The sequence below is a fragment of the Choloepus didactylus genome, chromosome 3 (genome assembly GCF_015220235.1).
Source record: "Choloepus didactylus isolate mChoDid1 chromosome 3, mChoDid1.pri, whole genome shotgun sequence".
Classification (NCBI taxonomy): domain Eukaryota; kingdom Metazoa; phylum Chordata; class Mammalia; order Pilosa; family Megalonychidae; genus Choloepus; species Choloepus didactylus.
Window position 1 is genome coordinate 151,169,685 of NC_051309.1, and position 17,097 is coordinate 151,186,781.

At 35.2% G+C, this 17,097-nt stretch overlaps 1 protein-coding gene across 2 annotated transcripts in view; it reads right to left on the reverse strand.

The window, feature by feature from the left end:
• Positions 1-14,900, reverse strand: part of SLC7A11 (solute carrier family 7 member 11) — a 63,627-nt gene extending 48,727 nt beyond the window's left edge. For both annotated transcript variants that reach the window (XR_005215960.1, XM_037830673.1), the window contains exons 1-4: positions 14,343-14,900; positions 10,544-10,670; positions 6,750-6,865; positions 827-952 (exon numbers count right to left, since the gene is read on the reverse strand). Coding sequence is in view for 1 of the 2 variants with exons in the window: in XM_037830673.1 (XP_037686601.1) it covers positions 827-952; positions 6,750-6,865; positions 10,544-10,670; positions 14,343-14,619 (646 nt within the window). In the remaining variant the exon portion in view is untranslated. The remainder of the gene's footprint in view (positions 1-826; positions 953-6,749; positions 6,866-10,543; positions 10,671-14,342) is intronic.
• Positions 14,901-17,097: the final 2,197 nt, after the last annotated feature.

Sequence of the window (17,097 nt, forward strand, 5' to 3'; positions counted from 1 at the left end):
CCTGCAACTTCATTAAATTTCTCTATAAATTCCCTTCCTTGGAACAGACAATATCAAAATAAACATTAAATACTTAACATGCCCAAGTTGTGTGTCACTTCTTTACAATTTCATCTCACTTTCTGATTTATTTCCTACTATAATAACTTACCTGGACTTTTTTTTTTTCCAACAATTCCCACCGAATCCAAACAATTGCATGTTTCTTCCTCCCTGAAACAACTGAAACTCTAAATAACATCATCCCCTCAACCATCTCATTTTTTCTTATTAAATAATAAACTCTATAACACAAATAATCCCAGAAATAGTGTTATATGTCTGTAGAAATGTAAGTTCTACATGAAAAATAATATAATGATAAAAACCAAGTTTTTACAACTATTTGTATTGTCAGATAACATTTCAATTTTAGGAAAGCTATTCCCTTCCATCAGGATAATTCTCTCAAGGTAAAAGGAATAATAAGCATAAAGTAAAAGGATTATTGATCTTCTTTCATTATTTTCCAGGTATCATTACTAGCATTGAACTATTTCAGTGTAAAAATAAGAGGTCATATTCAACTGTAGTCAAAATAATTAGCACATTGAATTTTCACACCAAATAGTTTATACTGAGAGAAGTCACTGATGCCACTGTGTTGCTTGGCCCTGTCTTAATCCCCAATGTAGCAGCTTTTCAAATCAATTAGATGACTGTATAGAGTTTAAGGTCCACAAGCAGAGACTAATTAGGAGGTTCTGCTAGTACAAGCAAAAGTTAGTGTTAGAAGAGACCAAAAGCAGATACGTATTTTAAAAAGCATTTACTTTTCAGTCCATACCTTTAATTAGCTGCATAACTCCAGGGACTATAATTATCAGAATTGCTGTGAGCTTGCAAAAGGTTAGGAAAATCTGGATCCGGGCACTCCAGCTGACACTCATGCTATTTAGGACCATCACTACAGCTGCAAATAAAGAGATGAAGTTACAAAAGGTGAGTCCTCATATGAATGAAGGCAGCTTAAATGCTTGTTACCATACATGCTCGAACTAGCAAGGTTGGTATTAACTAGAAGCATATTAGAAATGCCGAATTCCAGGCCCTGTCCCAGACTTACTGAATTCAAATCTGCCTTTTTAACAACCCCCTCCCCCAGGTGATTTTTATGCACATTAAAGTTTGAGAAGATTGGATAAAACCCTTGGACAGTAAGAATTCCTCTCTTGTTCTTGGTACAAGTCAATGAGGGGGGGACATTGGAGAGGTCTAACAATTACATAAAAATCCTGAAATCATAGCAGCATGCAGTCTGATTGCTTCATCTGACCCTTTAGCTGAACACAGCAACTATTTCCCTCTTCAATAATGGCATGCATATCCATCTGCCATGGAGAATCACACTCAGGAATGTCAAGAAGCGACAAAATGTCAAGAAGTTGCCTGGGATCTCATCCTCAAGCCTATCCTTAGCCAGCCCTTCCCTTTCTGGTTTTCATCCCCACTTTCGTTAGTACACCGAAGAGTGATTTTGAACCCATCCGAAAACTATAGGCTTCTAAGTTATACTTTGTGACTTGAAGAAATGTTATAAATGACCAGACCAAAAGAGTTCCCAGGCTAGGATGCACATTGGGTCTGAAGCTAGCAGTCTTTCCCTTTCTTAATAGTGCTGTCTTTAGTTTCCTAAGCAGGGCTCACTATCCACCCTCCCTCTTTTGTTAACCATGTGAACCCCAAGATACAAGAGTTATTCATTTCACCGTGCTAGTATCCAGCTCCATGCCTGGCTCAGGTAGATAATCAGCACATTTTTTTGTTGAATGCATGAATGAATGAGCTGGAATCTCAGTTACAAAAACCATTTTCAGTTAAGGAGGCATGAAATGAATGGTGAGATCCTATACTCTGCGGGCAAGACTGAGGTTATTCTGGACAATGGATTTCAACTTTCCACTCTTTCCAAAACATTATACTTAGTAGTGACAAAACAAACCACTTCATACTTGGAAATTTGCACATATTGTATCTAAGCTCTATTTTTCAAAAGGTGTATTCCCCCTAAACAAATAAAAATGGATGAAGAAATTTCTCCAGGGATAAAACAAAACATAGAATTCTTATAATTCAAGTTGCAAGTGGGAGTAGTTTTCCTTATGTTCAGTAACAACATTTATCTTCAAATTTTCCATTGCCTGATGTATTTACAAGCTCACTTCAGAATTTTAGAATCAATGTGAGCATTTTCAATGCATAATAAATAATAGAAAAAATATGGAAACAACCTAACCAATAGAAGGGGTAATTAGGGTACATCCTTTTAATGGATTACTAAGCAGCCCTTGAAAAATCATGAGGCATTTAAACATTTATTACCTGAAAGAGTTTTCATGATACATAACTGACTGGTACAGCAAGTTACAGAGGGATGGATCAATAGAGGGATATTTAGATAGACGACAGAAAGATGGAGATATGACAGACAGATTAGATACAAAGATATAGAAAATGACAGAGAGAGAAAATAAAGTCAGGAAAAGCCTGAAAGAATATTTACCAAAACACTAGTAGCAGGTATCTATTGATGATAGAATAGTGAATGATTTTCAATTCATCCCATTTACTTTTCTGCATTATTTAATTTAAAAATGTATGTAGCATTCCTAATGTAAAATTATCAATAAAGCTATTTTCACTTTTAAAAAGAAAAGCACAGACCAGAAAAATAAGGGGTCAAAGATCCCATGCAAAGTTAAATAGAGAGTAACTAAAGAAAAAGTAAGCCAGTGAGCAATGATCAGACCTATTAGAAAGGCAGAAGACCTGAATAAGTATTAGTAGATAGGAGAGGCTAACTATAATATTTTATCTGTGTTTGAAGCAGAAAACATAAGGGAAGAGACAGGTCCATTGTTTATGGCAAAGTGCATCATTTTATCACAGGAAGGACAAAAGAATAAAATTCTGTCTCTCCAAAATGAAGCACTTATAAATTGAAAATAATTTAATGCAACGTTGCTCCCCTCTTCATCATCTAGTGATTCCTTTCCTTTTCCTATGCAAAGATCTCTGTGATAAATGAGTCATCAAATGGGAATGAATACTATTTTAGTTAAGGAGAAAAGAGAAAAGAAAGAGAAAAGATTAGTATCAAGGTCCCACCAGCAACAAAAGATCACTGTCTTCTTTTAAATTGAGCTCCTTAAACATGAAGCTCTCTTTATTACTGAGATTACTTCACAATAGAAGGGAGCTGTTGTGTAAGAAGGAAGGGAGGAAAGGAAAAAAGGAAAGAAGAGGGAAATAGAAAGAGAGAAAGAAAAATAAATAAAGAACAAAGCTAGGACACGTTCTCTTTTGGAGCATCTACATATTTGAGACGGGAAAGGGGGTTTGTTTCCTTCCTAAAGAGTGTAAGTGCCCAATACCACTTAAAATAGAGAAAAAAAAAATAGTCTTGGGGATTTTCTTTTATTTATACAAAGTTTTCTTAGATAAATGGAAGAAAAATCAAACAAATATTATGAATTGGGTTATCTCACCTTGGTGGCTGAAACAGAAATTCTGGCTAAGACTGGTTTATTTCTAAGGTTTCTCAAAACTCTAACACCCAGATATTGCACTTACAATTTGGTACACCAAATTTCAGCTGAGATGTACATCTATGAAGCTGAAAGATGCAGCTTAACAAGTAACAAGGCCACCAGTACACAGGTACAGTGAAGATTCTCAAGTGACCAAAACTGCTGTTTCATCATGAATCTTTACATCAAAATTTAAGTCTACGTATGGTGCTTATCCAACAGTATTGAAAGGGGATTTGGGATTCACTAAATGCAAGAGCTTTCCGAGTTTCTGAAACAAATAATATCTATTTTGTTTTGTGTGCACTGTCTGTCTCCATTGTAATAATCAAAGAAATCTGAGCAAGCTCTCTGGTCTTAGTTTTACTTCTTTGAATAATAATTGCTAATCTCACACATGAAGCAGTAATTTTATCAGTTTGGGTTATTTTGTGTCTGCCTTAAACTTTACCAAAATGAAAATAAAAAGACATATCATTTTTATTTACTTATATATGAAGTTTCACAAGAACTGAAATGCAGCAATAAACGCTATATCCATAAATCCTGGAGATAAGAAAAACATATTTGAAGGAAGCTGTATTTGAAGAGGATGTTTAGGGGAATGTTAATAACTGATACTGTGATTTAAGGACTGGCAGGTATTCTTTCTGCACTGATGGTAATTCAAGTCTGTCTTTGGTTTTGCAGAGGGAGATTACTGAGCACAGATATATTGGGTTTTCTTACAGGTTCAGGTTCTTCCTGACTTTTGACTTCTGAGTGCTTTGTGCTAAACTGATAAACTATAGGGATGATGTATGTATGCTACATGACTAATTGAAGTGGATCTTTTCACTGCTTTTTCAGAACAGTTGCCTGAGTTGCCTTTATCTCTTTGTTAGCACTCATTTTCTATATGCATTAATTTCAGAGATTGTATAAAATCAGATTAAAAATCAGGAAGACCATCTCTATCCAGGATCTTACTATTGGGATTTAAAACATTAAGCATTAAATAAATATAAACTATTTTCATCTGGTAGACATTGTGCAAAGACTTTACACAGGTAATATTATTTAATTCTCGTATCTCTATGAAAAGATTACCATTATTGGCCTTATTTTTCAGATGAGCAGGTGGTGCCTGGGATATTATTAATTTGCCTATGTTCACACAGGTAGTAGTGTGGAGGTAGGATTGGAGCCCAGGTAGTCTGATTCTTGAGGCTGCACTTTTACCTCCAGCTCATAGGTTAACAACTGAGGAAGTAGCTCAAAAATACATCTCTGATCTCATGAGCATATCTAGTTCTTTCAAACTTGTAACGGCTCTTTCTCTCTGTAAAGATTTATGTTTACCTTGGCTGGGATTTGAGCTCACTTAGATTCCACATTTTATTTGTCATCCTCCTAAAGGATATGGTGGATGTTCTGAGGTATTTGTGTCTTTTGTTGCTACACATATCTACCCAAGAATTGGTTATCTTGGTATTTAGTTATGGTGGAAATGGAGTAGGTAAAGCCAGACTTCAGAAGATTTAAAGAGCCACTCCAGGTGCTATATTTGAAATGCTAGTAGAACTAGTTCTAAACATTTTATGTTCTTTCATATAATTTAATGATGCCAAGAAGAGACAATTTTGTAAAAGAAATAATACCTTTGTAGAACTGTTTTTTGTTTTGTTTTGTTTTGTTTTTACTATGCAATTATAAAAGGTATTTTGTTTGTTCCACCCAATTACTCCTACAGGGTATGACAAGTAGGGCCGGGCTTCTTACTAATAAAGAAATTGAGACACAGGTTGTTAGGGAGGGGTTGAAGACTAGATCTCTTATCTTAAGGAAGTGCTTCCTTTTACAGTATTCATCCATTTAAATGTATACTTATGTAGGGACTAGCTTCAGGAAACCACAGAACAACAGACTAAATAGCATTTTAAATATCGAATATACTTCAATGCCTTTTGCAGTTACAAGAGCAGTGAAAATTCATGGACTTTCATACCAGGTAAAGGAAGTTATGTCAGTATTGGGGCAGAGGAGAGCAGCCAAATATGAGTATCCAAGGTTTCCCAGATGAAGTTCCATGCTCCTGACCCATGATTTCTATTTACTAGAATGTGCAGGATTCAGGATAAGCAAAAACTATTCATCTTTACTAATTTGACTAAAAGGAAGTAGAGTACTTAAAAAAAGTGAGAGTTAGTTAGCAGTTTCCTTCCCCAGGGAAAACAGGGAAGCAATTCATGCAATTAAACTCTTTCCACATCTCACTAACCTTCTATCCGAAGCAGGCAGAAAATCTTCTAAAAATTCTTTCATGAGTATGCCGTTCAGTTATTCTTGTGTAGCTTTCTATTTCTGAGTAGTCAAAACTTAATCAAATCTGATCAAACTGATTCCTCAAGCAGCCATTCGATTAGCATCTAGAATTAAGTTATCCTTTTCACACGATATTCAAGGGTTTGAACTCTAGATTCTTATAAGAACTTAGTTATATTGGGCTTCATATCACTAATGTAATTTTGTGCATATTCCTCTTTTTTTATTTCCTTTCTTAAAAAGTTCTACTATTCCAAAATTTCTGTTTTATCCATTGATAAAAAAAGAGCAACTTCCTAATTTGGAGAACATAAAGAAAAACTAAGAAATATTACAGTTAATCAAATCTTGAAAAAAGACTTTTACCATGACCACCAATATGCAGCTAAAAGCGTGACACTTTTATAATGGTATTTAGAATGATAGCTGGTAACATTCTAACATGCATGAACACAACCCATATACCTAGCACATAAACATAGCTCCATGAGGATAAGTGATATGTAATTTGACATGTTATTGTTGAGGTAGAATAATTTTTAATTTAAAAATCCATAAGATAATTGGGTTTTCAATTTTAAAAGTCTCTTTTTATATACAATCCATTTACTATTTTACTAACCTGCTGATTTTTGTGTATTTTAAAAGATTAGTCACCTTATGTATTGATCCAATGCAAAAACTGGTAAGAAACATAATATCAGGAATCATTCCAAATTCTAATTTTTTTTCTTTATTCTCCAATACAAATTTGGCAGAGAACTATAAGCAAAAAGAACATGATGTGGGGAACAGTCCTACACTCAAAAAAGGCTGAAGGAACTTTGCCTCTGATGACTTATGTTTTTCTTACATATTTATACCTATAATACTCACTTATGCCCAGAGCTGTAACGAGCTTAATTGCAAGTTCCGGAATTTCACATTGAATGAAAAATGGTTCCAGAATATAGCGTCCAAATGCCAGGGATATCACAGCAGTGGCTGCAGGGCTAGAAAAAATAAATTGAGGTTAACTACAGGAAAAAAATAAATAGCATTTCCACCAAACTTTTTCCATCTCAAAGTACCATTATTCGGCATATGAAACATGTTAAGTAAGTTCATATTTTCAGAACTCTATATTTGGTTAGGTTGCATGGACAGTCTAAATAAAATATTGCCAATAACACTACTGGCCAAGTTTTTTAAACTTCACATATCCTCAGGAATAAGGCTGGGGACTATCTGCTTTGCTGCTGTTCTTTCATATTTAACATTTTTTTTTCTTAAGAATCTAGTTTATTGCTTGAGATCCTGGTAGAGCTCAGCCTCACAAGAAACAGTCTTCCTTCCAGGTAAGTGAACAACTGAATTCCAGCCACAGCTTGAATTTTTTAGCTGGTAGAGATCTAATGGTTTAGGTCATGGTCAGGAGAATGAACACAAAGTTTGGCCTACTTTAGTGTTCATAAGTGTTCTTTTCAAATATAATCCAGTATTATTCTTATTTTTTTATTGTATAGATGAAAACTTGAAGAACCAAGTGGTTATTCTTAATTCTATAGAAATATTTAAAGTATAAGTTGAAATATAATAGCACTCTTGTAACTTTGTAAAATTGATAAAACATGCATGAGACAAGAAAATGAAATAAGTTTAGGTATATGGTAAAGCAGGTAGCAAACCATTCTCATTTAATTCTTCAAAGATTTCTATGAGAAAATTATACACGCCTTTTTATTTTAAATATATATATATTCTTTAGATACACACGTGAGACCAGGGAATTATCCCATTTCTCATGTTAGCCTTCCTTTTCAGCTCCTCTTCCTTCTTGTAGTTACCCAATATCCTTGCCTGATACAAGATTATTAGAAAACCAACCACTATTATGTGTTCCCAACCTTGATCTGCTGATACCGAACAGCACCATAAATTTCTTGATTCTCACTTTTCACAGAGATTCTCCTATTCTCCAACCCCACCACCCCCCCCCCCAAAAAAAAACTTTCCTCTGTTCTTCACCATTGCTGAAATTTTTTGATGTATAAATCGAACTCTGATCATGCCATTTCAATACTTTCAAAACATACTCGGAATGCAAAATCCTTAACATTGTACTCAAGGCTCCATCTGGTCTAAGCTTTGTCTACCTTTTCATTCTACTATGTCCCCCTGGAGAGATATGAATGGGCTCTGCTTGGAGCCTCTTCCTTCCATTGATAGTCCTACTTCAGTTCTTACTTCAATCTTCCTTTGCCCAGGGAAGTTTCTCTGGCCCCCTGGCTGGTTCAGATCCTCCTACAGAAGCCCATGGCTCCCCTTTCACAGTGCTTATCACAGTAGCAGCTTTTCATTCACTTATGTGATTTCCTGGCTAATGAAATGATTTCCCCCAATTGACCCTGAACTCCATGAGTACAAAACTATATCTATCTTAATCACTTTTTTATCCCTGGTGTTTAGTACAGTGTCTGTCATATAGTACAGACTCATTAAATATTGAATGTATATTGAATGAGTGATTCAGTCTAATGACTCCTCCTAGGTAATGATAGGTGATATTTCTTTTTTGAAATCTCTGTTTTACAGATTATTTCTGGCAAGATTGGCTTAATGTGAAGGTATAATTATTAGGGGGAGAATTTCAGTGTTGTGAGTGTTGGTAATAGAAATGTTAAAATGCCTAGATATCTTGTCACCCCTCAAATCATCCATTGTTCTACCTGTAGGAAAGGCCAACCCAGAAATATGAATCCCTAATTACAAAGGGATATAGGAACTTATCAAGTAATCCTTTAGAACATATCTGGGCAATTTTCTGTCAAAACGACAATATATACATAAACAAACATCATGAGGCAGTTTCTTACAATTAAAGCAAAATCTGACTGTGAGCTATTTGGGAGCAGGTATTGTGGCTCATTCTACTTTAGATCTCTTTGACTTGCCCATCACCTTTCAGTAGCAGTCTCTGAAATGAATACACTAATGAGTGAGCAATGTATCTATCTGGACAACTACAGATGGCATGATCATGCTCGTTTTACAGAGGCAGCTTAGAAAGTCCAAACAATTAACCAAAAATCACACAGATAATAGATGGCCAAAGAAGGATTCAAGTTCAAGTTTATCAGATCCCAAAATCCACTATCCTGACACGGCAGCCCTCTAAGTAAGTAGTGCACTCATTTAGGCATTGACTGTATTGTATTCAAAATATTAAAATGTTAAATGTCGAGTAACTAATACAAAAAGAATTTAATAATTACAATATGCAGGGCACTGTAAGTAAGCAGTATAAGAATTGTATAAAAGTGTGGAACCTGATCTTATGTGATTTATAAGCTTGCAGGTTTGACAGGGAAACAGAACACAGATGCCTAAAATATTAAGTAAGAATTCAAGGTGTCATGTTAAATATCAAATGGGAAGCAGAGGCCAAATTTTTCAGAATTAAGAGAGGAAAGAAATACTAGAAACTAGGGTGAACAGGAAATTAACTGTAGAAAAGATATGATTTAATGAGACCTTTGAAGAGTATTTAAGATTTAGATAATCAGAAGGGAGCAGATGGCACATTCTAGGTAAAGGGATTTTAAAGAAGGAAGAAAATACTTCTTTATTATCATTTTATTATAACAAGTTTTAAATAATTCAGAATTGTTTAAAGCACAAACAGACTTAACAAAGCATTAAATACTGTTCTGAAACTCTTTGTTAAAAAACAGATGTCTAAGTTCACAAAATTCATGATTAGTGTTGAGTCAATAGTTACTAGCTCTGCATTTGTGGCTTCTGCAAATGAAAAAGTAAAGGTTCATGTGAGATCTTAGCTGTGGATGTCTGATAAGATTACAGTCAGAGTAGGCTTCTCTAGTTATTTCTTGTTCAGCTCTGTAATCAGACCATTCACATTTTCTGAAGTCACATTTTATTGAAGCAGTTAATCTTAAGCAGCTGTGGTTCTGTAAAACACTCATATGACGTCACAAGTTTCCCACAAAGTTTAAGAAAAACTGCTACTCAGAGTGACTTAGCACTTTTTGGGTTGATTTTAAACCAAGACAATGAGGAAGGGGAACACATGCTTACAACAATAAAATAAAAAAAGATTTTCACAACCATAGTTCACTGATTTGCTTAATATCAGGAAATGAGTCACTTACCATCAAGTAAACTTTCAGTTTTGGTAAAACATAAGACTCAATGACACACTAAGCTCGTAGGCACAGAAGTTCCTTAGTCACAAAAACTAAGCAAATTTAAATGACTTAATGGTATGATCTACAATAAGAGGAAACTCCAATTTCTAGTATAGCATTTTATTTTTCTGGTCAGCCAAAATGTATGATTGATCAAAGTGGATTTTCATGCTTCATATCATTTCAAACAAACCTCTTTTCCTGGAAATGTCCCAGAGAATAATTGAAGATTGAAGAAAAGCAGATCCTTTAAAAGTTTAGCCTGGTTGGTAAAACACTACCACTGACCACAGTTACATTAAAAATATTAATTCAGAAAGATATTTTATCAAAGATTTCATGTCCTGAAGTAGACATGTTTATGACATAATCATATGACACACATATGCCTATTACTTAAAAATAATCAGGTTGATTTAGAAAAACAATATAATGAGGAGGTTTACTTTTTCCTCTTTGTTTTTCTTCTATCTATGCTCTTACCGTATTATGAGCAGTTCTACCCAAACTCGTACAAAAGCTGGTAATGGGCCAAAGACTTCCAGAATATATGTGTAATGACCACCAGATTTCTTTATAGTTGTTCCCAGTTCAGCATAGGATAAGGCACCTGTGAAATATTTATAATAAGAACTGTAAATTTAATATGTTACCAAGTCACCCAGCAGTAGAATTGATGGAAAAATGTTTGTATTGCTTGCAATGTAACTTCCATTTCTGGTCTGAATGACAGCCTTATTTCAAGACAAACAACGGTCATTAAGTGCAAAGAGCCACCAAGTTCCTCTTGTAACTTCCCCTAATTGGAGATCTAGTTCATTCCATTAGAACAATGCAATTTCATTTGAGATGGTAAAGACAAACTTCTAAAACAATATCATATGCTTCAGAATTTAGAATCTCAAGTCTTGGAATAAGGGAAAAGAAGACAAGGCAGACACCAATAGTACTGACCCAGACAAGGAATGATTCCAGATTGACTTCATTATACTGAAAACCCTTTAAATAAATGATACTTGCATGGCAAATCAAAATAAACAAGCTTTATCTGCTCTTCGGAAAAATATGGATTCTAGGCCTTACAAGACTTTTTAATTTGTGGGTATATTTTCTTCATCAATAAAATTAATATTGACTCACATTCTCTAAGAACAGAGTAAAGGTTTTCTTGACCGTTTTTGCAATTTACACTTCTGGTTGGTTGAAATAGCATGCTTTTTAAAAAGAGACAATTGAATTTATATTTATGTACATTAGGTAAAACAGATTATAAATCAAGACCTTCACATTTATTAGTAAAATTCACACGGACATTGGGCAAGTTACATACCCTTCCCAAACCTCAGTTTCATCTCCTTTAAAATGGAGATGTCAATCTCACTTCATAAGGCGACTGTGTGGCTAAATGTGACATTCTGTGCCACGGGTAACATTTGGACTTACATATGGCAAGCCCCTAAAGAACAATTAAATTACAAAGCCTATTTGAGCAATTAAATTATGAAGAAAAGGAAAATTATGCATTGAGATTATGCGAAAAGTTCTATCCCTGCTGCTAAGTGATCAAATGTAACACACAATTGTTGTCTAACCTACCTCAGAGCCAAAAAGTAAGGAAAATTATTACTAATCAGTAAAACTTCAGATAGAACGGTCCAAAATGAATATAATTTTGATATTTGGTGAAATCTCATTATCATTAATCTGGTTTCTGCAACTCGCACTGCGTAAGAATCACCTGGGAAGAATATTTAATTTTTAAAACAAACAAAAAATAGACTCTAAAGCCTTATCACAGACTCCCTAAATCACACTCTCCAATTGAGGCATCCAAGGATCTCTATTTGTTTAAAACTGCCTCAGATGATTCTTAAAGTAACTAGTTTTCAGACTGATATTTTGGGAACCACTGATATATTCCACCTACTTATAACTAACTAGTTGTAACTAACCCTGTTGGGAACCAGCCACCATGTTGATGTGCTGGGCAGAAAAGCATCCAATATAAAATGTTGTTGGGAATAGACTTAAGTACCTCAGACTTCATTGCCAGGGAATCAATATCTAGACCTGTGTATGCTTTGCTGAAACTTCAGGATGGTTGCCCCTAGGTTTAAATTGAGTTCTATGGAATGAGTTTTTCATTTAAAGGTCTTAAGCTCCGTAACTATTTTTCCCAGATGATAAAAGTTCAAAACAGAATGTAAAAATCCATGTATTGACTGTAGCTTTAAAAAAAAAAAATGTTAACCAAATATGCAGATTCCTTATACTTAGCCCCAGAATTCTATAGAGTTTTAAAAGAAATAATTTTTTTCCTTATATTTCTGCTTTGTTTCCTGTTAGCGAGGCACTTCTGCTAAAAAACTTGTAGTAACTAAAGTGACAAATGCAATGCAAATATAGATAAGTAGATGACTACAAGAGCACACTCCCTGTAATTAGTAATAGAATACCAAGTCAAGTACAACCTTAGCTAGCCCTCTTTGCTGGTATTTTCCTGGTGAACCTCTTTGGCTTGATATGAGATACTTAGGCATAAGCATATTTTCACAGTACAAATCAACATCACCATTCAGAGCATTCCATATAAACTTTTTTTTCAAAAATCTAATCACATAAAGGGAGCTATATGAATTTAAGTATGCAAAGTCCAGGAACAGGTTGTGGTTTTTGCTTTTAGACATTGATTTATTCTGAATATACTAAATACTGTACTAAGATTAAAGGCTGAGGGCGCACAAAGTCATTTAAGAAGATCAACAATTAGATTTCTCTTTGTATCTATAAATATATACGTCAGAACCATTTCAATATTAATAGTGGCTAATGGCTCTATCAGAGTTTTCATAACCTTATTAATCCAAGGTCTTCTACAAGGATGGAGAATAGAACAGGGATAATAATCATACACAACTGTTACTAAATATTTTATAAGGCATATGCTATTCAAATAAGTGATACCACAACTTCTTTTAAATACAAAAAAAAAAAAAAATCCTCTATAGATCTTTATATACTAACCAAGACTTTGATTTGACAAGTTTTACTTAAGACGCCTTCTTCCTAGTACTGGGGATTTGATTTCTCTAGATCACTGCCAAAACCAGTGAATTAAAACATTGCAGGGCCTGAGTAGAAAGAATGAATGGCTTGGTTCGTGTAGGAACAAGAGTTAGTACTTGGTCTTAGAGTTTAGACGAGTTAGTACCTTTAACAAAATATTGTGTTTTGGAATCAAAGCACTGTATTTTCCAGAGAACAAATGCATTTTAGACATTTATCGCATAGCAAAAATCAAATTTAGTTCATTTTTTTTTTTGACCATTTTGTCACCTTTACACCTTTACAGATTTTGTCACCTTTACAACTAACTCAGGTGGCTTTACTGTAATTTGCCCACCTCATGAGAAGGCATTTGTCACCCCTTTACCTTTAATTCTCAGATCAACAGAATAAATTTAAATATGGAAGAAAAAGTAATAATCATACTTCTACAAGTTCTGTTCAGACTACCTCAGTAAACAGCTGGACAATTTTTCTGGGTTCCTTGAGACCCAGTGAGATATATATCTCAGCAAAAAACAGCAAACTAAACACCCAACTGAAGTTTCACAACTCATGTTACAAAAGTTTACAGGCACCTGGAAGAGATGAAAGGCTGAAAAAAATCTGAAACATGCTCAGGCCACTGCAATATTCCCACTTACGATAGGGATTGACTCTATGTCATCTTACATCTTTCCACATCAGGGACTTCTGAAAGGGTACTAGGAACTGGCAAGCAAATGGAGTTAAAATTTTAAAAGGAAAATACTGCCACCCATTTGTTTTGCCCATAAAACTTCAGTAAAACTTCTGCTAAGGACTCAATTCTGTGTCTAAAGAGGCCATGCTGGGTTTCAGTTCACAGGTGTTTCATTCAGTGAGCCAACTGCCAGGATGCCCCAAACACACCTAATGAGGCACAACTGCCTAGGACAGAAAGCTTCTGTGTATTTCCCCAGGTCATCAAAGTTAGTCTTTGCTCTCATTGCCACAGGGAGAAGTCAGAAAATACTTCGTCTTAGGAAAAGAAAGTACAGCCGGCAGGCAGCAATTTGAGGGAATTCAGGATTAGGCTAACAGCAGACAATTTTGGGGGCAGTTCACACGCCTAAGAAAAAAATCAGAAAGTTCGTGGAGACTATACCATTCGCTCCTTAAAAACCACCCTTTGCTTTCCCAGAGAGCAAACTGCCCAGCCCCACAGCCACACCCCCGGGGAAGAAGTGGCACTCACCGAACAGCGAAAGGATCCCACAGGCAGTCCAGATAACCAGAGACATGCCCACGCTGCCCGTGTTCTGGAGCACGCCCTTAGGAGAGATGAAGATCCCTGCTCCAATGATGGTGCCAATGATGATGGAGATTCCCCTCAGCAAAGTGATTTTCTTCTTCAGCACCACTTTTTCCTGCCCAGGTGGCTCCTTGCCGCCCGCGGGAGGCAGCCTCCCGTTAACACTTCCCGGCAGGTAACCTCCACTGGAAATGGTGGACACAACAGGCTTCCTGACCATGGCAGTACGCACAGGGGAAAAATAAAACAGAGGGGGGGAAAAATCAACCAACCAACAAACTTTCAACTTTGGTGTTTCTTACTGTGACTGATCGGATCTCTTCCTCTCTGCTTTTCAGATTGTCCCTCAGTGCTATTGTGTTCACAGGTAAAAACTGAAAGGTGTATTTTATTCTTCACGGCTATCTAATTACCACTGAGAAACACCTTTGTGTTCATAGTGCTCTCGTTCCCTCCACCTCTGCGTGCTACCACTGCTGCCGCGGCTGCTGCTGCCGCCCTATCATTACAAACCAGCTCAGCTTCCTCATGGGCTTGTATTTAAGCTCCTGCCTGTCACAGCAACTTACTCCAGCTAAATGATGATGCAAATTCTCCAGGTTTGCATCAGCCACATGAGAGGGCTCCAGCATTACTCAGCGCTTTTTTTTTTTTTTTTTTTTTTTTGAATAGTAGCAGCATGTTGCCCAACTGACCTAAGCTTTTCAGAAAACAAAGCACACACTTAAAAGGGATCTTTAACAATCCAGAAGTAGTAAATTCGAAACAGACCTTCTCAGACATTTAAAGCAACTCCTAGTGAGGAACAAAGCTCTTCGAGAGAAAAGAAAATGCAAAATGAAACAGGAAGTGATTACTTCATTTGAGGTGTTTTTTTTTCTTTAACTTGCACATAAAACGTTTTACACTACTGTTTTATTAATAGAGCGGAATCCAAAGCTGCAGTGTTTATAACAACGAAATTTAGCTTTCATAATTGTTTCCTGCTTTTTTATTTTGTGTTTCCTAGCAACACAGCTAAATCCAATATTTACAAAGATAAAAGGATTCTGTATTATAGACTTGCTGTCAAAAACATAACAATTGTGAGTTCTACTCAACTTTAAAAGATTAAATTATTTCTTATGACCTATAATAAACCAGTATTTAAAATCACCATCTCAGTATGACAAATTTAAAAATGATAGCGGCTTTGGAAAATAGTGATTTTCTGGTTCTCATTGCCAGGAAATGATTTCCTAAACTAAGTAAAAGGTACAAGGTACACATGCTCATTTGATTTGCATTGTTTCCTTGAATTACCAAAATCCTAATCTCAAAATTAAGCGATAATTACTATTACATGAAAAACACGCATTTAGCAAATACCTGAAAAGAGGTACACACACTAATAGTTGTAGAAGGAGTGGTGTTATGTGTGATTTTTTTTCTAAATTGTAGGAACTACTGTTATGATTATAATTTTGAAATGCATTAAAAATGTAAGCTAAGATTAAAATTTTACTTTGAAACAGTAAGAAAGGCACAATATTTTTGAAGTCTACTAACTTTCTCAATCAGGTGTCTACAAAACAAATGCTGAAAGAAGAGAAATCCTAGATATCACTTTTGGCTATGTTTATATGTAGTTTCGGGCTCCACTGAGAAGAACTGACATACTCATTACCCTGAAACTACATTTACACACACCATTAAAATAAGTTTCTGAACTTGCGAATAAAAACAAAAGAAACTGTGTATAAGAGGTATGTGAGGAAAGGGGTGTGGCAAGATAATACAAGAAAGAAATAGCCATTAGGAAAATACCATGAAGAAAGTCAGAACAATTTCTGTTATGTTGGCACCTGAGAAAACTGTGTATCGTATCAATGTTCTACCATTCAATTAAGGAGGCTACACCATTTCCTGTTTTACGTTATCTGCCTAAATCCCACATAATTTGCTTTGGGTGTACAAAGTCAGGTTTTTATAAAGGCAGAATAAATACTTTTCGTCAGCTTCTATATCTTTCAAAAAACAAAAAGGGGTTGTTTGCCTCACTCAATCTCACTGAAATTCCTAGAAAAGGAAGCTAAAGAAATATTCTGCACTGTTAACTTTGCTGTTTCTTACATGTCCTTCTACCTAGACAATTCTCCTGATTAATGCACATAACTCTAATATGTGCATTTTAACTCTAATAAAAGTAGAAGTAGAACACTAGGAATCCCAGGAAATGATTTTCCAACTCTCACTAACACAGAGGCACACTTCAATTTTAAATTTTGTGCTCATTGACCTAACTAATAAATTAAGCCTAAGCCCCACTAGGCAGGGAGTTAGATAAATTCCAAAGGAGAAAAACATCTTCTTTGTACATCAAGTAACCTTCTCTTCCTTTGCAGTATTAAAAAAATATATACATCTATGAAGAAAAGTTGCTGAAGTTAGGGCTAATGTGCCAAAAGGGTTGTACTACCATGTAAAAGAGTCATACTCAAAAATTCCAGAAAGCTGCACGTAGCTGGCAAGACAAGAGTGTACCTCCTCCAGCCGTGCAGAAAATTGCAGAAAATGCAGGACACAAAGAAAATGTTGAATTACCTTCTGTGTTAATAAACCCTTATAATCAACAGTTCTAAAGTTGTAAACTAAGAATTTGGATGGTCTTCAAATACATATCATAAAAATGACTTCAAAGCAAATGGATTTATATTCT